Genomic DNA, 26,794 nt, shown 5'->3' on the forward strand with positions numbered 1-26,794 from the left:
AAAACATGAGGAAGAATCCCCTTCAGTCATTGCAGAAGTAATATTTTTTCAGGATCTTACATCTGCTTAACAAAAGCAGGAGGCAACCAAACACCAAGTCTCCATTGGCCCCTCAGCTGTACTGCCAAGTGGTAACAATTCTGGGCTCTCCTTAAACTGCCAACTGCTGAGCTATTTGGTATTTCAAGGAAGAAAAATAAGCACTTATATTTTTGCTACACAAAGTCATCATCATTTGTGAAATATTTACCAAAATAACAGTGGCCCTATGAAAATAAGTTTTGACCATCCCTAAAAATTTTTTAAAAGTCTTCCCCATCATTGCTTCTGAGGAGATTCTGATCAGACACAAGAAGAAAGATTTTTCACTCTGAGGACAGTCAGACACTGGAATGGTCTCTTAGAGGAAGTTGTGGATTCCCCACTTTGGAAACTTTTAAGTCTCATCTCAACGGGGTGCTGAGACATCTGACATAAACAATAATATTAGAAGGGCTGGACCAGATGATCCTTCAGGTCCCTTCCAACCTGACATTCTAGGATTCTGTGAACATTTCAATCTTAGAGCATGATTTGCTTGCACAGCTGCAGGCACCAAATGCTCAGTGAGATACACTGCAGTACAGCCTCCCCCAAGCAGGTTGGGTCTCCCTGGGTTCCCTGTGTGATACCTGTCACTCATCTATCATCTGGGGATCTCAGAAACCACGAGGGTCTCAAAGGGTATCAGACATCTGTGTTTAGTCACCTAAAATAAATAAACCTAGAAAGTGAAAATCATTTATGTTGCATCTTTTCAAGAGTCTTCAATGTTATTTTCTTCCCAGAGGAGTAAATTCCTTGAAAAGAAAGAAACCCAGCTTTGCTTCTTCCAGCACAGAAAGGCTGACTCAGGGGAATTCCTCCAGCTCAGCCACTGGCAAGTGTTGCTACACCAGAGGCAATCCTGGAGCATTTGCACAGCTTGAAGCAAGGCTCATAAGGTGGAAAGCTGACTCTGCTGAACATCATAGGGGATGTGCCATTTCGATGGGCTGATGCTGAAACCAGTGGGCACGAATGAGACAAAACCACATCATCTGGAAGGTGCTCAGCAGCAGGGATTACAGGGTGGAAGCTGTGGTGGGCAGTCAGGAGGAAAAAAGATGACATAATCCTCTCTTATGCTATTTCTCATTTTGTTTCCTGGTGTCCTGCCAGAGTGAACATAATAACCAGCAATCCAAGTGCATGTCATCCAAAGAGGCAAGGAAAAGTACCCCATGACAGAGGAGATTTTAATAAGTGACATTCATGCTCAGGACTCAGAGTTCTCCTTGCAGCATCTGATTCATAACAAGAAAGGATGGAGGTGTCTAATGGGAAAACACAGCTGGCTAATAGCTCTTCCTCTGCTCCCTGCACTCCCCTGAAACAACCACTGAGAGCTGCAGTTACTTGGTGCCTTCCTAACAACAGGCTGGGCTCATTTTTGTGAAAGAAATCCAAGCTGGAAAAATCAGTAGTAACCAGGAGTGTAGGCAGAGAGCTGGGCTTCCCATCAAGTTGTTCTGCTAGGATTGCATCCAAACTGTTTTACAGTGTGGAACTCCCCGTGGAGCTGACTCAGCTACCAAGTGTTAAAAAAAATATGAAGCTCAGGTTACAGATTGCTTCCCCAGTCTGACAGAAGCTTTACTCTCTGCCTGTGAAGTTACAGCTGAGCCTTGGAAACTTTCTCTGAATTACCCAAGACCATCAAATGGGTTCATCTGGAGTACATAGGTCAACATCAAATAAAATCAGGCTTGCAAAGGAGTCATCAAAATACAGTGTTTGAAGATTAGAGGCTGCTTGACTTCCTGGTAAACAGAAAAAGTCCTCTTTGGTCTTCAACTCAGTTTGTAGCACATAAGACAGCATGAGGCTCCTGTTGCTTATACAGGGTACCAAGAGCTTTGAGAAATGAGCCTGAGTGGTGGAAACCACATGTTCTTCTAGTTTAAGTGATCAAAGTTATGTTTGTTTTCTCTTCCTGCACTCCCTGGCACCAGCAGACAGCCCAAGGTGCTGGTGTGTCGAGTTACCAGGTGGGGCAGGGAGTAACTCCTACAAACAAGCTCTGTATATTCTGTGAAATCAAAGATCTCATGGCTTAATTGATCAGGGAAACTCACATTATTACACACCTGTGCTGCAGTTGTAACAGGGACAAATAATGGTGCTGTCCCACTCCCCCATCTAAAAAGGGAACTGCTGCCCTGGTTTTTGAACCAGCAGGAGCAAGCAGTGGAGGGAATGATTTTTCTTTTAACTGTGCTTGTTCCCAGTTTTTATGTTCACATGTGTACCTAAGGACAAGAGTCCTTCTGCTGTTTAGTTCTCAAGGAAAATGTATCTGTCTGACTGCACCTGGATAAAATGAAAAGGATATTCACCCCCAGACTTTGCAATAGCTTTCAAATGGTGTAGGACCCCATCTCTTCTGACTTGGGCCACCTCAGTCAGTATCAGCCCAATTCTAATACCTGCTGACTGTACACATATCACAAAAGGATGCTAAATTCCATTTACTAGGTCTTTAAAAAAACCCACAAAACATAACCAAAGCAGGCAGCATTCTTATCTGACAGAAGCCAATGAAATAAGGGCAGAGACAGGAGGGTGTGGTTGGTGTTACCGCTCTCATCCAGGGAGAAGTCATCCTGTGCATAGCGGAATTTTTCTGGACCACAGGCAATGAACACATCATCATCCCCAAAGAAATCGTGGAGACAGGTCACCTGCAGAGAGAGAGAGAGCAAAGTCATTCATTTTCTTTTTAATTGGCAACTTCTGGTGTGGCTTAGTTTTAATTTAAACAGGAGGGAGCTGCCTTCCCACCATCCCATGTTAATTCAGTCCTGTTTCCTGGGAGCCTGGTGCACAACACCAAAGTTCTCTGGGCAAGCCAAGGGTAAAAATGAAATTTAAAAAAAAAAGAGATATAAAAAATCCAGAATCCCAACTACCTTGCAAATTCTGTGAAGTATGGTATTTCCAATCCATTCAGAAGCTGACAGAATACATTAGTCACCCTAAGGACTGACACAGGTATTCCCAAGCTACTTCTAAGACAAGAAGTAGGTGGCCCCATGCCCTGTGGGTGGGCAAGGCTGGGCTACCACTGGCCACAACAACAAAGAACTTCTACCCACTTGACTTTGGCCAGAACTTCAGCCTGAGCTCCTGACATCCCAGCCTTATCCTAAGTACTGTCAGAAGGAGGAAAAATGCTCAGCTGCAGACACCCCAGAGTGGAACATTCTGCCCACCAGCCACCCAGGTGAGCTCAGGGGAAATGTGGGCTTTTTTTAAGTTGTTTTTTTTCTCATTCCAAGAGACCACAAGGTTGGCACTGACATTGATTATGGAGGTTATCATGCTGAGAGCTGATGCCCCTTGCTTTGGCATGACTGAGCTCTGGGGGCTTGACAGAGGGGACATGCCTTGCAAGGATAGGAGAGAGCAGGGGACATAACCATGGGGCCACTTCCTGCAGAGAGAGCTGAAGTTCCATATCTACTGCTCCCTCTGAGCTGGACTGTGAAAAGTTAATTTCAAGCTCTAATAAATCAACTCTAAAGGAGGCTTTTGGCTATCTTAATAAGACTCAGTATTTCACAGTGGTTAATATAATGTATAATTACAGCACTGCCTATGAGTGCCAGCTCTGGTTAAGATGCCAGAGTTCAGTGAAAAACTTGCTTTTCACATTGGCATGACTTTCACAATGGAGCAAGCTGAAACCTGCCATGGCTTTTATTGAAGATAGAATTTTCTTTGCAAACTTCAGTGAATTCCAATTTCAGCTGGCCTAAAATTAGGTGGGAAATAGTTAACATGGGAATTCTCCCACGGCAAAGCTGACATTTCAAACCAGCACTTTGTATTACTGTCCTCCCCCTGAGGATGCACGGATTCATTTGCAAATAATTGGGTTTGGCTCAATGCACAGGTTGCCATTTGAATGCTAAATACTACACTTGTGCAATGGAAAAGGCTCATGGGCTGCTCAGCTCACCCTCCAGTACAGAAACCACTGCACAGTTAAATGTGGTACAATTCTAGGTCACAATTTCAGAGGATTCAGAAATTTCCCAGCCTTTTAGATTAAATCAGAAAGAACCCCCAGGTGCTTTTATTGTCTCCAGGTCATAAATCAAAGTGCAGCTTTTGCCCTTGAACTCCCCACAACTACCACAAGCAAAAAGGAAGCCAAGGCAGCCAAGCAAGCCCTCAGATCAAGGATCCAAACAAGATGGAAAACCAGCAAAGTGCACAAGGATAAAACCTGACTGCATGTCAAGCAGTGACTCTCACAATTCCTGTTACTGCATTCTTGTCCCTTCAGTTGGGAGGTTACAGTGTGTCTCTAACTATTGCAGACAGGTGGCTGGATGAGTATTGGAGGCTGAAAAAGAAATAAGTTCATCTACTTGTTGAGCTTCTAATTCTCAGGAAACAATAACTTCTTTATTTGCTTTGTTCCCTTTTGTTTCCTGCTGTAAGTTCTACCATCAAGAGCTCACCACACCATGGTAGAAAAGAGAGCCAAAACCCAACCCCACTCTCCTGAAAGAGTGCAAAACATTGCCAAATTCAGCAAATAACAGGTGTCACATGCAGTTTTCATCATATTGCTTCTGTTTACCATGCGTGTGCTATTTCCTATTTACCTTTTGTTTATTAAGCTTAAATACCATGATTGTTCCTCTATGTCCCCAAAACATGCCCCACACGTATTGCTGCCTACATAAAGTTGCTGGGAAAAACAGCCCTGGATGTGGTTATCCCTGAAGGACATGGAGCTGCAGAAGACACAAGCTGGGAAGCAGGACCATGGGCTGCTCTGCTGGGATAGCTGCCTCAAGACCTTCTCAGCCAGCACGGAACATTGCAGGGTTGTTCCTGACAAGCAAGGCCAGCCCTCTGCCCTCCATTAGTTGTTTTAGGGGTTTTTAGTCACTCCAGAATAACCCAAGCAGTATGGACTGCATTGAAAGTCCGTGTTCTGCTTAAGTTTGAGCTGATCTACTGCTCTAATTATATCCAGTAATCAATCTAGAGCACCAGGAAAGCAAAGTTCACATCAACAAAAGGTGACCCTCACTAAAAACCTGAAAATCATTGGGTTTACGTGCTGCACTTTGCTCTTAGCTCTGAGTTACTGAAGCACAAGATAAAAAACTGATAGTAACCTTCTAGTGCAAGGACCTGGGCTGCTCCACCAACGTGGTCATTTTATTGGTGACCCTTAGCAATGACACTGGAAACCTCCTGACTAGTAAGATTTTCTCTTTTTCCCTTTTTCAGTCTACAAACTTTAGTTATAACAAAAATTAAGTGCATTTAATTATGGTAGGCAGGATAAATAGCATTGATTTCCAAAATAAATGTGCATGCTGAGGCTTAAAGAAGGATTATATTTAATTTGAAATCAGGATTACAGACAATTTTGACTTTCAAAGGATCATACTGCATGAAATGTTTTCTCTCCAGTTTCTATAGCTTAAGGAATTCCAAGGAAGGAAGTTAAATCTTCACTTTCCCATTGATGAGGCATAGATTTATTTCTCACAAAATAGTTATTTCTCTAATAAGATTTGATGGTAACACTTTCCTTTTTGTCAAGGTTTGATTTTTTGAAAACTTTATAATATAAAAGAAATAGAAGTTGGTACAGATGAACAGATTTTAGGGAGTACAAAACTGTTTGCAGTTCCTTAGGTTTACATTAAGTGTGGTTTCTTTTCTCATTAAATGAAATCTTTCTCTGCTTATATTAGAAAAACCTTCCCTGAGAGGGCAATATAGCTGGGATTTCTGAGGGGATTTCTGCAGTGACAGGCCATTAGTGTCTGCTGCAGCAATCTTCATTGCAGAAAGGAAAGCTACAGCCTTCTGAGAGGGGCTGAGCCTTCTGGTTCATTCTACCACAGCAGCTGTAGAACTAAGTGGTTTTCAGGATTTTGACAAGATGGAGTTTGCCTCAAGCATCTCTCTGGATGTGAGCTCACCCTTTGCTGAAATATCCCTGGTGCTGCAGTTGTTCTGAATTCACCTGGAAAAGGAGAAGTGAATGGGCAGAACATACACGTGTGAGTAACTGCCTGTCCTGCAGGAGGCAGCAGCAGGTTTAAAAATCAGAATTCATTAACAAGTAAGTCAAAGAAAATCATTGCAAATCAGAATCCTGAAGTCTTAGGTGTTAATCTGACTTATCTGAACGTGTGTATCAGCACAGAACCTGGTGCTTGGAAAGGGTGTTCTGATGAACCAGCTCCTTTTGTTCCCTTTCCTCATCTGCAGAATGGGTGTGCTGTGTCTGCCTGGCCACAGGCTTGTCCCCACTGCCACTCCACACCCACAGGTATGGACATGGCAGTAACAGAAGCTTCAGCCTCACTGTGGTTGCTTTCTCTGCTGGATCAAGCTCTTGCAGCTCTGGTGGCTGCCACTTCAGCAGAAAGCCTTTGGTAACCTGGATTGCCCATCCCTGTTTGCCAAGAAGATGAGAGAGCACATCTCTGAAGGGGAATACATCACCTGGAGCATCAGCTGAACTGTCTTAAAGAAATGCCTTTATCAGAGGTGCCTATTTTTAGCTGCTGGAGCTGGGAGAGGCTGAATGAGAAATGCTCAGACACTGTAGATTATTCAGAACAGTGATTTATGCACAGTCCTGCTTCCAGGCTTTCCAGTTCTTCCTTGTGTCACAGAGAGAGGAAAGACCTCTGCCTAAATAACCAGCAAGAGGTCCAGCAGAGGAGACTGGGGGGGCTGAATCTCTTTTCTCCTTTGGGACTGTCACCTTTTAGCAGCTGCTTGACCCTGCATAAGTCTGAGTGCTAAGCCAGGGCTGCTGCAAAGCTTCTTCCTCTGCCCCCCTCTCCCTCAGTCATAATGATTCTGTTAATTGTTCCCTCTGCAATGTCCCTCCCTCTTTAAGAATTTAGACAGCAGAATTTAGAAATTCTGCTGAGTTTGGAATTTAGAACTAATAAGCACTGGTGTACCCAGGCAGCTTCAAACCACTCCCTGAGTTTCTGCAGATCTAAAGGTTTTGGACCAAAAGCAGAGATTTCATTTGCTTTCCTTGAGCCATAACACTTCCTCAGCTTGTAGGTTGCCAGAGCTCAGAGCAGGGAAAAAAATATCTTCAGAAAAAGGATTCTTTAATTCTTTTGAATGCCATGGGCACGTAAAACCTATCAAGAGCAGAGCTGAATTAAGACATACTCTTATTTTCTAAGTTGTTTTGATAAATGCTTATGAAACTGAACACATCCAACCATCTATTAGCTAAAGACAATTAATGTGTTTTAGATGCCTGCTCCTAACTTCCCTCTTTCCCAGTAGATGCTAGAGGGAGCTAAGGAAATCAGACCAGCAGCTAGACAGGCACTGAGAATTAACTGAGCTGAGAATGTAAATAAAATCTGTTTAAATTCTGTTTTTCCTTAAACCAGAAATCTGATGGACTGGTTTATACTCCAGAACCTGCCCCTCAGCTCAAACTGGCAGTGGTATCTTTATTTAAAGGTTTGAGAAGCCAAAGGCCTACATCACAAAGGAAACTGTTCTTTACAATTAATCAGCTGGGTGTTTGTAATCAATAAAAAAAAAACAGAAACCAAACAGATACAGACTTGTCCACAGGAAGACTCAGCAAGGTCATGGGCTAGAGTGAACACTAGGAATTAATGAACGTGTGGAGTAGACTTTAAATGAACTGCTTTCTCACCTCTGACAAGCTCTTCACTACATGTCCAGAAAGAAAAAGACTCCAGAAGACTTAAGGGGTTAAAAGGATATGATGGAAAATAAAGATGTTGATACTGGAATGCACAAAACTTAATGTTGTTTTGTTTGGTTGGTTTTTTTCTTTTAACAGCCTGAAGTCTGCAAGCCCAAAGCAGAGACTGAATTGATTTACATTTTATTAGATTCTGGTTTCCTGCATTTAAAGAGATGTTTGGATTAAATTATTTCTTTTAAGTATGCACACACCCACTCAATAGATTCCACATTTGCATTCACAGAACAGAGAATTACTTACCCTCTTTTATGAAAAAAATCCTGCTCAAAATGGATAAGGCATAGAAGGATGAGCAGAAAAAGCACAGATGTTGACCTTCAAAAGTGGATTAGGAGCACTCCTGCATGTCCAGCCCATGCCATGGAAGTATGTGCAATTCCATGCTGGAGAGCCCTTCTTGGCAGTGAGGGAAGGGATCTCCCTCATCTGCTCTCTCATCTCTGCTCTCCTTTGCTACCAAAGATCCAGGTAGAAACCCAGGAAGACCAGGGGTGTGCTCTTCCCTCACTGCTGTGTTTGCAATGAGCCATCAGGAAGGGCTGGAGAAATAATCTGCACCATCTAGGTTTCAGGGCCCATCATTTGACCTCTCAAGAGAACCACGCAGTGAGGTTTCCATTCCTTAAAACATTATCCAGAGATCTCAATTTTTCTTGTATCCATGGAGAGCCAGAATTTGCATTGAATCCTACACAGTGTCATTGAAGCCATCAAATTCCACTATTCTGCAGAGATTTTTTTCTTTCCTTCTCATCTTGAGAAGATTCTGGGCAAGTCAGCATGATGAAGGGTTCTTTTGATGCAAGAGGGAATTTTTACACCTTTTTCCTGCTGAAAACTGCAGCTACTCTAAATTAAGGCTGTCTGACTACAGTAGGTTGATTTTGAGTGCTTTATGTCCACTTGGACTATTTTGTTAAAATGTGACTATAGCAGAGCAGGGACACCAGCTTCTGACCATTATTCCTTTACTATGTGATGCTTATTTAAGTGGAATAAGAAATATTCATGCATGTGTGTGCACAACAGCTTGTAAGACTTGAGGCACGAAAAAACCCTGCTCTCTGAGGGGCTGCAGCACAAGGTTTCTGTTTATTTAATACTGGAAATGGGTAACTTTGAAATAGAATACAATAAAGAGCAAGGAGGGAAGGGGGAAAGGTCAATAACCAAGCTACCCAGTAGGAATGTTAAAGCTGAGTTCAATATATCTGGTGAGGTAGTGGTGCTTCCAAACCATGTGAAATCCAATTAGCCTTGGGAAGAAAGGTTAGTTTGTTATCTCCATTCCTTATACATAGGAAACAGACACTCAGGCTGTTGATTCTTTTTCCCTAGAAGAAAGGCTTGCTCCTACATCCATGAGAGTATGAGGCTGAGGATAAATATGGTGTGCATTCTGGGGGCACAAGAAGCACAGCCACCAACCCCAACATATAAAAGACTGCCCTTTCTTCACTCAGAAAACCATAAAACCAGGAATTCTAGGTAGCAGATTAAAACTACAAAAGGAAAGATTTCCAGCACAAATTGTCCCAAAACAGGGAGTGCTCAAGACTTCAGAGGATCATCAACCCATTCTTCCTAGTTGTTTCCCCTTGTCCTCTCCCTTTCTTGAGAGGAAACAGTAGTTCTGGACTGCAAAAGAGCATCAGAGACTTTGGAAGTAGCATGACTATCTGTGGCATGAATATATCAATAGTAGCATGAATATATCAAGCAATGCTACTTGAGAGAGGAATCCTGAATGTGGGAGCAGAGGGAACCTATCAACCATCTCAAGGTCAGGCTGAAGAACCAATGGGTTGGAATTTCCAGTTGATGAGATTTCCAGCAACAAGCTCCTAAACCCTACAGCTTTTGCTGATCCTATTGTGCAGATCTTCATGAAAGAGAAAGGCTCTTGTTCAGCTTTGCAAGTTTTTCTGACATCTCTGCTTTCCTTACCCATCAGATGGCTGTCCTGGGAGATTCCTTCCCTCCTCAATGCCTTGCAAGTGTTCCTGGTTCCTGGTCCTTCTTTTCTCTTATCAGTCAGCATTAGGTAAAACTACATCCTCCAGTTAATTCCTTCATGGTCAGATCCATCAAGAACTTATTTCTGAGCCCAAACATGTCAAAGGCCAGTCAGGCAGCAGCCTGGCCAGGAACCAAGGAGCTGCCTTTTTACTTTCACCCACCTGGGTACAGCTATGGACTCCAGCCCAGTAGTGTAGTGGCAGTGGCCAAAGATGAACCCTCACAGGGGGGCTTTTCCCTTTTCCAGAGATAATTTCACTTTCTTGTAACCCACCTGTTCTGCATAACTACTTCCCAGCATGTAGCCATGAAGCAGAGGGCAGCACACCTGCCCTGTGCTTTTGGGCAGAATAAACAAAAAATGAAGAGGATTATACAGTTGTAGGAAATAGCAGAATTTGTTCCTACAGCCTCTTTGTGATGTGGAGACATAAAAGAGGAAATTCTGCCTTCAATAATTACCCAGAGTGACAAAGGAAATTTTGTTACATATGAACAGCTTTGGTCTCCAGGTAACAAGTGGATGAGTTTTACTCACTGAGGCAGCCTCTCCTTAAGGAACGTGTAGTTACTCAGCACTGTTGTGTGTCCTGCTGACATCAGTAACTGCCTTCCAAAATCAGTGCTAGGGAAAAATCAGCATCAGAACTGGCATTATTAGGAGTGCATCAGGAGAGCTTGAGGACACTTCAGCTTCAGTCAGGCATGGGCACTGACTTTGAAGGCAGCACATTAGGAAGGGGCTGTTTGCCCCCAGCCCAGCAGCACACCAACACCCTTCACTCCATGGAACTTTGTCTTCCTTGGCCTTTGTGCCAGACAGCATATGGTAATTAGGATTAGGGCAGTGTTTTATCACAATTTTTCCTGGGGAAGATGCACTCTAACTCAGCTGCAATTAAAAACCTTTTCTGACCAGACAAGACTATCTGTCAACTCAGCTTATGCACATCTTTGTATCTCAGCCTGCAGTGGTTTTATTCCAAGTCTGGGTTGCCAACTGCACAGCTTCTCAGGCATCTCTGCTATTTTTATCATATCTAAAGATATTTCTATGAATTTATTCTTGAATGTGTCACTGAGGTCACATTTTGCACCGGTTCCTTTCTGGTTTGTTCAGCATCTGCAAACTCCAAAACCCATTCTCATCAAAGAACACATCAAAAAGCTAATGTTATTACTTCATACAATAAGCTTTCATGGAAAAAAGACACAAGTATGAAGTATCCAACCTTCAAGTCATCCTTCTTAACACACATCTGCAAACCTGACAGTGAACAAATCATCCTTTCCTCCAACTTCATTTGCAGCCTCTGGGTCCCAGTCAGCCTAATGCCTGGAGAAGATGAGAAGATGCAACCAGTTCTGTATCTAATTAACACTGCCTTGGCATTTCACTCCACTCAGCATCAAAGCTGTTGATCAATTGCTAAAACATTCTGTAAAGGCTCCTAAAGGCATTTTGACTCACTAAATTTCAATGTTTGGAAGGATCTGTTTTACACTGTTAATTCTGGAGATTAATAGGAATTAAAAATTATGTCCTTAAAAAATTAAATTGTAACAGATGCTACATGAAATCTAAAGGAAAGCAACAATTGCCATCAAGCTGTTTTTTCAGGGAGTTAAAATTTCTTCCTTGATTATAATTCTCAACACTGTCTTTGTGTTTGGGGAGATTTCCTGAATTTATAGCAAATGCATATGCCCCCTCTATTGGAACAATTTTATTTTCACCCTAATTTCTCTTAATCTTTGAATACAGCTATTAATTTTTTTCTAATTAAGAAATCTTTTCAATTCAGTTGACAGCTAAGGCAGTGATGGAAAATTCAGCATTATGTCCTGAGCTAAACCATATTAGGGTTGAAATTAACAATGCTATGCAGGCTGTGAGATAACAATACTTTGCAGAGAACATGCAGCAAGGCTGCTGGAATGAATATTCCAAAGCCTCTCATGTGGAAATGCCTTTAAAAAAAAAATTATTCTTTTTTTCCCCTTTATTTTAATTTGAATTATATCCCATCCCTTCCATGTCTCCAGGACCAATGACAAGTTCTCAGCTAGCATGCAGTAATGTTAAATGGAATAATTGATGCAGGGATAGTGAAACAGATGATGTGTAAAATGGCAGGCTGCATAATTGTCTGGAGTGAGTTCAAGCATTTCTGCAGTGAAAAATTGTCCTGTTTTATAATCCCATCACGTCTCCTTGCTGCTGTGTAGAGAGCAAATTTCATTTGGAGATGATCCCAGGATGCAGTTGATTTACAAGGGGATTCCAAAAGGCAGAAGGTTAAAGCCTTCCTGCCCCAAGTAAATAGCACCTGGGAGAGGTATTAAAGGGCTCACACTAATTTGGGGAGTATCATTCAAATTACATCATTCTAATAAATGTATAGCACATCAGCGTGAATGTCTGCCACAGAACAGTGGCAGAAGAGTACCTGATTAAAAAAAGAAAATCCTTTTTAATATTTTACTTTCCTTTTTGAAATATAAACTATTATGTGAGGGAAGAAGTGGGAACAGAAAGAATTTTTTAAGAATATGGTGGAATAAATTTCTCCTCCTTTGAAACATGCAAGAACCATTAGATTTGCATGGTAATTCTCATAAAATGAGCTGTAGACTACTGAAGCAATTAGAAACTAATTGCCCTAAGATTCCCCCAAGAGATATATGATAAGAGAAACAGGAGACAGTCATGGACTTACAAGTAGAACTCTGTGTTTCCTTCCCAGTCTCTAAAAAGTAGCAAATTCCACTTTCTCCAAGTGCAGGGGTGACCCTGAGCTCACAGCTCAGATGGTTTAACACATTTCCCTTTGTGCTCTGTCTCTGGGACAACTGGGTGCTGCTTTTCTTACCTGAGCCACAGAAATAACACACCTGGGATTTTTCCTCCTTTCTCTCCCTCCATGAATGGAACAGCCTTTCACCTACCCCTCACTCTCCAGCTCTTCCCCAGCTTTCATTCCTCTAGGCTGACTGTGCCATTTCCATGATCAATGGGTCTGAAGAACAGGAGCCTGGCATCTCTCTGCTGACACCACCTGGAACTGGGCTCTGGGGTAAACCAAAGATGGAGACAGACAGCACCTTGAAGTAGTCTTCACCTTTGCAGGGGCAGATGTTGAGGATTCTTTCCTCCCCCAGCCCTTCCTGCTCAACCTCTGCAGATGTTGTTGTGGGTACAAAGAAAGAAGCAAGGTTTGCTGTCTGCTGGAAATGCTGCTCATAGAGGAACTCCTGTGTGACACTGCATAAAGACTGAATGTAGAACAGGAATTTAAAGAAAAGGGCCAAATCTGCATTGGCAGACAGATACAAGCCTCCTGGTACAAATCTGCCAAAGTCAAAAGAATTATAGAAAGCATCAATCTGCCTTTACTCCCTGATTATACTGACAGCACTTCTAAAACTTTGATTGGGTTTGTATTTTTTCCCTCTTAGATGTTCTGTATCTTCCCTTTGCTCCCTTCCCCTTTCATCTCAGCTCACTTTTGGCAGGTAATGCAGCACTGTCAGCCTCTCCCATGGAAATCTTCTCTCTGCCCACACTGGAATGCTCTCCATTTGCTCCAGCACTCTCCTAAACATCCCAGCAGGCAGTGCAGGCTGGGCTTTTTTAGGAAATACTGAATGTCTGCAATCCCAGTTGAGTTCAAGAAGAAGTACAGAAACAAAGCTCCTCTGGAGCCCAGGATAGCAGAAGTGGAGGGGTAACTGTGATCAGAGCAGTGCTATCTATTCATTGGTGTCTCTGAAGAAATACTGCTCAGGCCAGACTGAATTTCCACAGGGACTGTGGTGCTAGAGTTCACTAAAAAGTTACTGTACTAAATCAACTGCCCTTTTTCTTTCCCTTACTTTTTTTCCTCCATACCAAGAGGCAGTAAAAAATCTGTGACCAAATAAGGCAACACTTGGACAACCTTTAAAAATAATAATAAAATAAAATACCATATCCTGACAATTAGCATGCTGGTGCAGTCAATTCTTGGAACATCAAATCTACTCTGATACTGGCACACTGGAATGATTTAATGAGCATTTTGCTGAGCTGTCTCCAACTCAAACATACTGATGTAATTTTAAAAACTTGACACTGTTTTTCCTTTGCAGTCCAGGCTAAATATTTTGCTTCTTTTCTCAAGAGAATACATAATCCACAGCATTGTATTGTTTTTGTTTAAGGCAGCTTTCTTGGATAAAAAAACCCCACTAGCTCTAGCTCCCTAGAAGAAAATCAGCCTTGGATAATGAATGGTGTGTTTTTCTCTGCAACTGATTTTCATTTCTTTTTAATACATAGGCAAGTATTAAATTCACTTATCCAAGCTGATCTATATATCAAGTTTTACGTAGAAGTCTGCTGACCTTTTTACCCAGGTACCTGCTCTGGTTCTGTAAATCCAGCCACCATCCCTCTGCTGCATTGCACTAAGACATGGTTGAGGTTTTATTTGGTTCTGAGCATGGAAATTGCTGCCTTGGCACACACAAAGGTTTTGCACAGGCTTCCTGTCAAACACAGGACCCTGGTGCTCAGGAACACACCTTGCTGGGCAGCTTTCCAGTGCAGAGCTACCTGGGAGCCAGGAGCAAACCAAACTTCTGGCTACTGCTGGGCTACTGAAGTGCAAACTGGCATTGGAAGGTCCTTCCCTGGAAGCAAACTCAGTATGAGTATATGTATCAGTATACAGTTATTTAAGGACTAGAACTAACCATGTATCACAGTGAGATATTGATTCATTAAGAAAAAGTGGATTTAAAAAATGTTATTCTGGCTCCTAGGTGTAAAATTTTGGCAGGTAAAATTGCCAGTCTTTCCTGACCAGATTTTTCTTCTCTTCAGGATGTAAATGGAAATCTGGGAAGTCTTGTCTTAGAGTCTGAGCCTCTGTTTTTGTAATCCTCTTTAGGGGACCTAGCCCATCTTTAAGGATTAAAAAGAAAGCATCCATACTGTAAGCCTTTCCACCATGTTCCAGTGCCAGCCTCCAATTTGGCCTCACAGACATTTCTGAAGAGCCCTGAGGGGGCTTATTCAGCCCTTCACAGCTTCTCCACCACTGATCAGGGGTGTCTCTCATCCACTGCAATGCCAGAATGTGGTCTTTGAGCCTGGTAAGTTCTTACATACCTGGCTGCCTGGGGTTTAACATTCAGCCCTGTGAAAAATAATGCCATTCAATATACAATTTCCTTGTTCTAGATTCAATTTTGCATGTGCTGGGCTTTTTTTTTTTTAGCTGGCAGCATCATGCCAACACCCAAGAAAAGGCATCCTATTTAAATTGTCCATGTATTCATTTTATTGTCATTTCCCACTCGTGGGTATAGCCCCTAATGAGATGCCTATTGCTCTCTTGTTACTGTGCACAGAGCAGCTTGTCATTTGGGGGTTAATGAATGATAGCAAGAGAAAGCATGAAAATAAAATTAGCAATGCCCAGAGCAACCCACTTTATCAAACTCCCCAGTTTATAGGATTAGCATTGAATTCAGTGTAAATCTCTGTTATGGGTATTATAAGCAAGATTTATGCCAATTAGCAGTAACAGTGCAGATTATTGGAGAAGAGCACTGACAACAGTTAAAAGTCCTTCTACTTTTAAACTCTGTTGCCAGGACATCCATCTCCAGCACTCACGTCCACATGTAAGACTACATTTACTCATCTCCCAAGTGCTATTTAATTTCTTACTTGCATTCCTGGCATTGTTTCCTGAGGCACTGAAGAAAACTAAATGGTTCCTTCTCCAAGCTAAGTCCTGCAGTAGCCACTCTCAACCTTGTTGGATTCAGGTCAGGTTGCTCTGAGCAGAACCCATCATGTATTTATTACATTCTTCACACCTCTACAGCAGATGTTGTTCCCATCACACAGAGCTCAGTGGGAAAATTCCCCATGGACTTCAAGATGCTTTGGATCAGGTCCTAAATCCCCAGAGCAATCAAGAGACACAAAGGAAAGTGATCTATTGGGGGAAAACTTTGCTCTGTCTCCACCAGAGGAACCTTGCTGATAGCAAATAGCTCCAGGTTTTCTGCAAGGTGGGCATCAGGAGAGCAGAGTCTGTATGTACATTTTATTGATTAGAAAATGACAACTTTATGGAAAGCAGGCTATTGCCAAATACTTTCATGCCTACAAGACAGGGATGAGGCTGAAGGCAGTGCCATTGTATACTAAAATACCTTGAAAAATCCATTTTTATCTATTTTTGAGGGCAGAGTGGGATAACCTTTTGCTCTGCTTGTCTACAACCAAGTTCTAATAAATTACTGAACTTCCAAACCACTGACTTCTCATCTCTGCACAAGAGCTGCTTTGGAGCCATAGGGGATGTGTGAGCTGCACCACCCTGCAGCACTTGTAGGGGTAAGGACAGGGAGATTGATCTCATCCCAAACGTGCATGTGGCACAGACACCCTCTGCTTTTGCTGTAAAACAGTTGATAATCTCTCAGCCAGTTCATCCAGAGCAAAAGCTGGTTAATATAACCAGTTATTTACAACTGTGACAATCACATAGAAGCAATTTGTGTGCGGACATAATTATGTTCCTAATGAAGATTAACTTAAACGCTTTTAATTACACTTTAGACAGCCTTTGGCTATTGTGCAGACAGGATTCTGACACTGATGCCTCACCAGAAATGAGATTTATACTTTGCTGTGTCAAAGCTGACTGCAATTATTTACTGGATATCTGATGTCAGATGCTGCTGACATTGCAAAAGGTTTCAGTGCTGGGAAGCACGGTGTGGAAGGATTAGGGATTGAACTTTTATCAGTCACTTTCAAGAGCCATTTGCTCAAACTCCTCTGGTAATACTCCATCTGCCTTCATGATTGCAAGCACTTCCACCTATCAGCTCCAACTTTCTCCAAAAGCAGAGAGAATGTTGCTTTTTATTTCAGGAGGAGCATATAAAGGTTTGCACGTTGGTACAATTTGCCAAAGTCCCTTCTTCTTGATGTTAAATCAGAAGAAAAACAACCATGGGAGCCCAGCTTACATATTAGTTTCAAATTTGAAAAATTAATTCCAAAGGATCCTTAGAGGCAGCATCTTCATTATTCAGAAAATCTTGGCATGTAAACTCCACCTACCAGCATTCAAAAGGAATGAGTGATCAAAGCCAGATTACAAATTCATTACTGATTAATCTGTCTGGAAAGCTTTCCCTGATGCTTTGCAGGAATATGATAGTAATATGATTAATAGTCATAGTTGTGATAAGATTATGGCCAAGAAAGAAACATAAGCAGCTACTAAAATGCACGACCAGGGGAGCCTTGGAGTTTCATTCCCCAAGAGACCTTGTTTGGTGGAGAGGCATCCAGAGCTCTGTGTCCTCTGATTTACCATGGCCACTGAGCTGGGGATCTTTGCAAGCCTTAACATCAGGCTCAAGAGCTGGTAACAAGAGACCTTAGCCTGGAGTTCCATTACACTTCCAGACCTGACCTGGAGTACTGTGTCAAGTTCAGGAGCCCTGAAACACAGGAAGGACTTGGAGCTGCTGGAGCAAATCAAGAGGAGGGTTATGAAGACACAATAAGAGGGCTGGAGCACCTCCTACAAGCACAGGTGGAGAGAGCTGGGGTTGTTCAGTCTGAAGGAGATTCCAGTGAGATCTTGGAGCAGCCTTCCAGTACCTGGAGGGAACCTCCAAGAAAGATGGGGAGGAACTTTTTATAAGGACATGTAGAGGGGAAATCACTTTGAACTGGAAGAGGGTAGGTTTAGGTGAGACATCAGGAAGACACTCTTCAGGGTGAGGTTGATGAGGCACTGGCACAGGTTGCCCAGAGAGGTTGTGGTTGCCCCTTCCCTGGAAGCATTCAAGGCCAGGATGGTTGGGCCTTTGAGCAGCCTGGTCAGTGTGAGATGTCCCTGCCCATGGAGGGAGGTTGGAACCAGATGATCCTTAAGGTCCCTTCCAACTCAAACCATTCTATGATTCTAACTGCAGAGTCTTGCAGGATCCCAGGTTACTGCCTCTGCCATGTCCTCTGCAACTCTGAGCCCTCTGGGAAACTGAAGATGACACCAAGTCAGGGTAGAACTGGGCCCAGGGAGTCTGCTGGATTCAGTGTTCTCCCTCGTGTTGCGATGGAATGAGATACAGAAAATATTTCATCCCTCCTCCCTTCTTTCTGTAAGAGGCTGCTGTAGAAAAGGCTGTCACTGTGTGCACACATGCACCAAGCTGCAGTGCCAGGCTGGACAGCCCTGGGGCTTGGAGCCCACCTGGGCACTTGGGCCTTCCCCAGGAGGCTGTGACAGCTCCTTGCCTGCCCTCCTTTGGAGAGGGAAATCAAAGGCTGCCAAATTCCTCTCTAAAGGGCAATCTTAATACAGAGGAGGAATGTTCTGTGCACTGAGACCCAGCATGGCAGCCCTGCCACATCTGCACTGGGCTAACATGCAACGGGGCTTCTCTGTAAGCCCAACCAAGTTCCAGCCTGCCAGATCAGTTTCAGTTGAGAGTCCCACGTATCCCACTCACTATTCCCTCCAATACATATTTCATCATGTTGATACATATTTTATTGCACTTTTTGTACCAATTCTTCTAGCATTTTGCTTTTGCAATGGTGCCTAATAACCCATAGCTGCATCTAGCCCTGTGTGCATGTCTGGGACTGGTGCCATTCCCTCCTGTCCCTAGGAGGCACTGAGCTTTCCAGACTCCTGTTCTTACTCTGTACTGCTTCTAGTTTAGTTCTTTCATCTTGGGGTTTTCATCCCATGCGTTCTCCATTAGAGCAAGAGTGACTCCATGCCACATCTCCCCAGCCTGCTCAAGCCTTTCCTACAATCTTACACCAGTCAGCTTTTCTAGGTCTAACATTCTGTCCATATAAACCAGGTCTTGTAACTTTTCCATCACCTACAGTCCTCCTGGTTGGAATAAATTTGATTCATTGAAACACAGGTTATGATTTGGATATTAAGAATGATAAGAATATTAAGAAAAGCACTGATTTGCACACAGGAGAAACCAAAGCTCACCCTCAGCCTGCTGCTACTTCTGATACCAGAGACTGGCAGTGCATCCTCTTCTGAAAAGTGATGGAAACCACAACCATTCACCAAGTAGGTTATTTCCACCATGTTCTTTGACCCACCAAAGAAGTCTCCCAGCTTTTGAGAGCTCTGCAAGAAGGATACAGAGCATAGTCTGATGATTCTGCTGTCTCATTCCACAGTCCAAGCTAATCCTATGAAGAGCCAGCTGAAAATCCATGAAGTTCATGCCTGCAGAGCTGAGCATCTCTGTTTACACACTTACATGCATGTACAAAAAGCTGATCTCACATCTTGAGAGAAGGTGCAATATGGTATTTCACAATATCACAGAGGAAACAATTAAATGGCTTCACCATCAGATCTTCAAGGACAAGAGGTTAAAGCAGCCATTTAAGTTGCTAGGCTGTTAAATTAGCTGCTATAAGGAAGAGCTTCCCCATCTACAGCAATCACTACTGGTTTTAATGACTCATGCTAGGATTTAAAGCTTTTGAAAAAAAGCTCTATGAATGTATCAAAATAATTAAAGCCAGTGTACTTGCAGAGCTATGTTTCTTTAATCCAATTCCATTTATCTTTTTGCATTCAAATTTAGCACACAAATTTTAGCCTGTTTCCCTGAGAGAAATCTAATATACAAATTTTCATATGTATTTATTTTTAGCAGTACAAAATGCATTCTCCTCCCAACACACTGCAGGGCAGATTTCTACAAGCTAATTAAAAATCTGCACACATCCACACATCTATGAAGATGTTCCTGTGTACAGGGAAGTGTTACCACCTTGTCACCCAACTGTGTTTTCTTTTCCTCTTGATTTTCCCTGAGCAGAGCACAAGACAACAAAGAACAAATTCCCAGGTTACAAAAGGATGGATTAGTGTACCAAGACCTGGTTCACCAGGAGCAGATGGTGCTCCCATCCCTTGGGACTGGATGTCACTGACACTGACCCTCCTGGGCAAAGGAAGGAACAAAGCCCTTCCTGATGGGGAAAGCACACCCCCAAGAACAGGTTGAGATCCCTTCCACAGACCAAAAACTTGCCTGGATGGGCTTCAGCCACTTTGCTCTTTGGCCAGTAAGGTGCAGTTACTAAATGGACTGAATTTAGTTGAAGTCTTTCACTGTCTCACTGAAGGTAACATAACCCAGTTTGTTCTCCAGCACCCACTGCTACCTCCTCATCTCCAGTGGGGACTGGCACCAGTCTGGCATGGAAATGCAAGGATGAAGACTTTGGGCAGCAGCATCCTCTGCCCACCCCATGCAGGTGAGCAGGAGGTGCCTCAGGAAGTTGAGGCATGGATTAGAGGACCTTTAAAGATCACATCCAACCCAAACTATTCAGTGATTCTATGAGCACCAGCCTGGGGCAGAAGGAGCACAGACATCCAACCATTCCTGCTGCCAGACTTGACCAGGAGGCTCAGGATACTCCATGTGCATCCAGGTGCAGGTAAGGCCATTTAGCTAATCAGTAAAAAAGCTTGAAAACCATCTTCCAGCAGTCTTTCAAAATAAAAAGTAGGCTTTGATGGTTGTAAAGGGTGTTGAAAAAGCACTATTGACTCTATTCCAGTTAATCTCCTTTCTCTTGCTGTTTCAAACTGTTAAAATCCCTGTGACAGGTTCATGATGCAGAAAAGAAGCTCTCCTTGCTACCTTAGACACTTGGGGCAAGTAGTGACCATAAGCCTGAGGTTATCAGCCTCTTTGTTGCCCTTTCCTTTCCTCTTCCCCTCTTTCCCACAAGGAATTCTTTGTTTATTTTGGGACTGTGAAAAAAAATCCCATCATTTCAGCTGTTCACACCTCCAGACCCTTTTCCATCCCACAGCTCTCCAGGGATAAGTGAAGATTGATTGAGCTCTCCCCAAAGTCCTTACTTTGATAAATGAAGTTTGCCTACATGCTTTGGCCAGGAAGGGAGATTTTGAACAAGTAGGAAGAGCACCCTGGGTAGCAGTTTAACACAATGCAGTTGGGAGTTTAATTGACAAGGAAAAATAGAAACAAACCTTCCAAGTCCTGTGGGGAACAAGGCTACCTTAGGGAGGGAGGTGAGGAAGCTGTGAGGAAGGATCACTCAGCTGGGAAGGGAAATGCTGAAGCTGTCTCTTTGCTGGGTGACCCTGACAAGCTAGGCAGACCAAGGGAGCAAGGGAAGGCCTTCAAATACTTCTCTACTTCATCCATAGTACCTCAACTTCCCACTCTAAATTCCTGCAGCAGAGAGTTTGGCTTTCTCTGTCAGTGCCCTTACATCAAAAAACTTAATCTTTTACACAGTCTGCTGGGACAATCTGAAAAAGGAACTTCAAGAACCACAGTAATCACAATTATTTTGAACTTTGAACTTAGATTTATCCATCTGGCACCTGTAATTTCTGAATTTGAGCCCAATTTGGCACCACCCTTATTGTACCACAGATTTGCCACAGCACTTCTTTTGCCATATGCCAGTTCAATTACAAATACTCCTCTGCACTGCTGCCTTCCAGATGCACTGAAACTTCCCTCCTGCAGGCTGCAAGAAAATGACTTGGCTCTTTTTCCACTGCTTTCTGTTTATTTCATTACACCAGGAAATAAACAAGATTAATTTTCCTTAAGTTAGTATATAATTTGCAAACCCTCTCCACACCCTTTTTTTCTTCTGGGCAGATAAAAGAAATATAAAAATCTGTGTCCTTCCTTAGTCTCTAAGGGAAAAAAAAATTGGATAGAAAACAAGAGGATGTTTGCCCATGAGGTAAAGGGAATGCCAGTTGTCTTAAAGGATTGACTTACATCACTAATGTCCCAGGGCCAAGTCCTGTCTGAGCTTAATTTTCAGTCCACCAATTTTCTATAAATGCTGGTGTAAGAGTCTGGCCAGATATCCTACACCAGGTGAATAAGGCACTGGATATTTGCCTCCTATAAATCTTTCTTCTAACTTCCAGAGCTGGTATCTTTGTTACGATCCAGCCTGTAGTAACTCTTGCACACAGATGCCAAGTGAAAAAGCAACCCCTACTTTCCTTACTCCTCAGTGAGCAAACCCCTGGCAGAGTAAGTGCTGGGGACTTGAGATCAGCTGTACAAATCCAGGTGGCCTCTTTGGGAAGGCTGACATTGTAACCAACCTGGTATCTCTTATAAACCAGCAAGCAAACTTCTGAACCTTACTGATACCCCACTTGTGCCAAAGAACAAGGTGAACTCCTCAGCACATGTGTGATGCCCACACCTGAGGATTTGGTCTCTGCAACAGTTTTCTCAAGCCCCTTGGCCCCACTGGGTGTGTTCCTAAAGAGCTCCCTATAAATCAAGATTTCTCATGAGCATTTAAATTTGCAAGAAAGAAGAAAGATACCCCCAGGTACCTTTTCACCCACCTGGGCTGATGGAGGTTTTACTTCTAAGAGATCGACTTCTCTGGCCATTGGAGAACCCCGACATGTATCCTCCCTCACCAGCCTCCCTCCAGAGCTCCACCCAGCAGCCAACCAGACAGGAACTGGGGAAGCATCTCTGCACTGGCCTGGGTGAATCCAAGCTGTCTCCAGAGCAATGCCACCAGAACAAGGAAGAAAAGCTCTCTTTTCACCTCAATTCTGATTTGCTGCAGCTCTGGGAAAGGCACAGCACCAGAGCCCTTCTCAGACCACACCTTCTGCAGCCCCAGGCTTTGTTCTGTCATTTACACCCACAGAAAGTGAGCACAGGCTGCAAAGGAAGCCAGAAAATCGGGGTCTTTATGGCCATCTGAGCAATAAATAAGCACCTCTTCTAATAGGATTAAACCTCTTGCTAGATTACAAGTATGTCAAGTTTACAGCTAATCAGATTGGGGCCAAGCCCTCAATTTGCAGCACTTGATGCTCCAGGTGACAGCTGGCTCTGGGGTAGGCACACTGAGCCTCTTGGTACACACATATTCACATTTGGAAGTTCAGGCACCACCCTCATCCTCTCCAGCCAACCAGTTTCCTATTTGCCTTTTAGCACCTTCTGGGGTTTTCTACCTCACCCCTCTCTGACCAAGTTCTGCTGGCTTGTCACCTATTTTTGTCTTCTGCTGAAGAAACAGACAAATGGTTGCACTATTAAATGTCCCGTTCAGCTTTCCAGATTCTCTGATGGGATCTGGACAGGGTGTTGTTACAGCCTCACTGCTCCAGTCTGGCTGTTTACTCCAGTTCTGTTAATACCCCACAGATTATTGAGCCCAAGTGGAATCTTTAAAGCCACTTCTGACCCCTTGCTGATGCAGCAGAGGGGAAGGGGCTGTACCTGGGGCTGGAGGAAGAAGCTTTGAGCAGCAGGAGCTTGGCTGCTGAGCAGTTCAGCTCTGCCATCTGCGACCATCCCAAACAGAATGAACCTCAGATAATGAAGAAAACACCTCGGAGGCAAATTTCTTAGGTGAACAGGAGAAGTTCTTCCTTGGAGCTCTTTTTCTCTGGTGTTAAATGCAGCTCCTCTGCCCCAGCAGCTCAGCAGGGGTGTAGCAATTGCTGAAACAAAGGACTTGCTGGGAGCTGGGTTACATCATTGCTGCTGAGGAGGAGGAGGAGGATGTGGGATTTCCACATCACCAGAGCTGCTGAATGGTCAGTACCAGTGGCCCTGGGCTCCCTTGCTGCTGTGTGACAAGGATGCAGTTGCTTCGAAATTACTCTGACCTGCCCAGGTCAGATAAATCAGGAGAGATTTTTCTTCTCCATTTTTTTTTTTTTTTTAATTTTCCTTTCTCTGCAGCAACGAAGAGGACAAACAGCAAAGTTCCTGCCTGCAGCTGCCTCAGATGTTGGGTGTTATTTGGCAGGGAGAAAATAGAAAAGATTGTTTCACAAGGTGGGAATCTGGTGCCTAAATGGCAGATTTGCCCTGAGAGAAAATGGGATAATTGGTGAGACTGATAGAACAAGGCTCCTATTAACAGTCTCCTGTTCACACTCCTCTGGACACCCTTCCTAAATGCATTTTTAAACTGTCAGCACTTAAGCAGAGGTAACACCATTAAGAAAGACAAGGACAAGCAATAAGAAATACATTATTTTGATTTTAAAAGCAGCTTTTGGAGCAGATTATCAGCCAGTGTAAATCAATAAATCTGCACTGGTTTTAGCAGAACTTTCCAAGCTTAACTCAATCATTACTCTGCAAGTAGCACCTCAGACCTTCCCTTCCCATTTACAACATCTTAAAATCTTGCTTTGGGGATATTCTGTTAGAAAGAAGGATATATTTTTCTAACAGGTTTCTTGCAAACATAACCCAAAACACAACAGCCAGGCAATTCCCACACCAGCCCTGTTAATGGATTTCTGCAAGTTCAAGGCCTGCATGCACTGTGCTTTGGGAATATTTTTGTTTGGAGTGCTGTCAAAAATAGCATCTCTACCATTGTGCCACCTCTGGGAGAGTTACCCACAAGTAAAGGGGTGCTACCCACAAGTAATTCTCTTACAGCATTCCACTGAGAGTTCAGCATCTTCCTCCCTAGCATCCAGCTAAAAGGGGGAAAGGGAATAAACCCTTCGAGTGCCATGGCTACTTGTTGCAAAGCCACTTGGCTGGTAATTGATGGTGGTTCTCTGGGCCCCACGAGATGCTGGAGCAGCCTCTAATATCTGCTGCCCTAGTGCCCCCAGAGACACAGCACAAACCTCTGGGGTCCCACCTTTGGGGCCTGTGTCAGCCCACTCACCACTATCCATCCCCACCAATGTGCTGCCTACAACTGCTTTACACTGAGAGCAAGGCCAAGGGGAAGATGCTGAGGATGCAGCTCACCAACCCCTTTCCTCTTCCCACTGCAGCACAGCCTGATAGAAACAATAAAAACCTTGAAGTTATTGCTGTTTACTGTGTTCATTTTTCCATGGTTTTGTTCAGAGGAGCAAGTCAAGGCAATGCTGAGCAACCACTGCAATTTGCTTTATGACAGTCCACACACAACCCCCCAGGTTGGTCATGCAGCCCCCTTTGTACTCATCCCCACTTGCAACTGGTTTAACTTCCCAGCTGGGAGGGAAGGAAGGAAGAAGCTTTAACCTGGCTCTTTGTTATGGGTGTTAAGGCCTGGCCAGAGGCTGCACTAAGCCACAGAACAACAGTGGTCAAGTGCTCAGTGGGGAATCAGAGCTGGAAAGGCAGGGAAAGGCTCAACAGTGCTCCAATCCTTCCCTCTCCAAGTTTTAGCTGACAACATAGGTTGGACACAAGAACTGAAGCTCTGCTCCAGACAGGAGCCAGTGAGGCTGGAAGAAACCTCTGGGTTTTGTCATTTCTGCCTGAATTGCAATGAGATGTTTTCTCCTTCTTTACAGTTTTTACAATGAATTATTTCAAACTCTTGGCTTGGGCATGTGGTAAAGATACAACATGGTGAGTGTGGGGATAAACACAGCCTGCTCAGGCACCTTCAGTACAACAAAATTGGTTAAAGGGTTCAAAAATGGTTCAAGGGTTGGACTTGATGATCTCTGAGGTCCCTTCCAACCCAGCCAATTCTATGATTCTATGATTCTATGAAAATGCTGACACAGGGCATCAAACCCAGGAAATACCAAAATTGCTTTAGTCAGGCTGCAAAAATGATATGCAATTATCAAAACCATTAGAAACCCCCAGAAAAGAGCTGCATTTGCAGCATTCTGCAGATCCACACAGGAGACTTGACTATTGTCACAGCTTCCTCTGGATTTCTCAAGGGTTCCTCAGTGTCACACACTGAACTCAGCCAGGACAGGGACATCTGCATGAAGGGACAGCCCTTCTGTGGGGCAGAATGCACACAGGTCACGAATCCATGCTAGATGAGTAAAAAAGAATTTTAAAAGTAGGTCCTGGGGAGGCTGTGACCTTTGCTGGTATAGATGGATTGATTATAAATGACAGAAGCATTTAAATAAGTGGGTAACAGTTTCCCCTCCAAAACTGCATTTCTTGCTACATCAGACATTGCTGACTCTTAAATTATAGTTTGTCATAAAGTAGATTTTCCAGTCCTTGCTTCCCAGGAGCTAGCTGGGACAGTGATATCATTCCTAAGGATAAGCCAGAAGGGCTTAAACAAGCTACAGTCAAATTTGATTAAAAACAATCCAAGTATTTAGAGTTACAAAGAATTAAACTTTCCACAGCCAGCTGGCCTGGGTGGGAAAAAGAAAGAAAAAAATCGAGGCTTATTTTGTGCAGTAGCAGATTTGAGTCAGTGTGCTGGCATTTGGGATGCAAATGCTCAGAGGGTTGCAGTAGTAGAATGGGCTCTGTAGAGAATAGATATAAAGGCCTGAGTGTTGGAAAGCCTCATTCCTGCCCTGGTGAGAAGCAGGTCCAGCCCTGAAGCCTCTGGTAACAACGGGGCAAACAAAGAGCAGCCAAAAGGGACTGGAGCTGCAACAAGAGAGCAGGGCAGGGAATAACAAGCTTCTGCAGTGAGAAAGAAGTGCAAACAAAAAGCTGGTTTGGAAAAAGCTTTGGTACTGGAAATAACAGGACACACGTCCACAGATTTTTTCCAAATGGCCCCGACCCAAGAGCTGTTGCTTGTCAAGCTGTGCACACATTGGGTGCTGGGGGAGTGGGGAATCTGCAGCTGATTAAGATCCACCCAGCCTGTGCGTGCATGGAGAGCAGACTGAGGGAATGATGTTTGGAAACAGCACATTTACTGGTGGGGTTTGCACCCACAATGAATCTCAGACCCAGGAGCACATCTGAGGCTCTGCAGTTGCTTCTCTGCTGCTGCCTTAAACCCCCTGCACCCTCTCACACCTCCCTGCATCCTCTCACACCCTCCTGCATCCTCTCACCCTCTTGGACCCTCTCACACACCCCAGCATCCTTTCTTCCAGAGGTGGCAATTTGGGAACAGTG

At 43.6% G+C, this 26,794-nt stretch overlaps 1 protein-coding gene across 1 annotated transcript in view; it reads right to left on the reverse strand.

The window, feature by feature from the left end:
- DCX (doublecortin) overlaps window positions 1-26,794 on the reverse strand; it is a 63,928-nt gene that overhangs the window by 11,879 nt on the left and 25,255 nt on the right. Inside the window, exon 4 of the mRNA XM_008493609.2 lies at window positions 2,660-2,762. Coding sequence (XP_008491831.1) covers window positions 2,660-2,762 — 103 coding nt within the window. The remainder of the gene's footprint in view (window positions 1-2,659; window positions 2,763-26,794) is intronic.

This window comes from Calypte anna, chromosome 4 (assembly GCF_003957555.1).
Source record: "Calypte anna isolate BGI_N300 chromosome 4, bCalAnn1_v1.p, whole genome shotgun sequence".
NCBI lineage: Eukaryota > Metazoa > Chordata > Aves > Apodiformes > Trochilidae > Calypte > Calypte anna.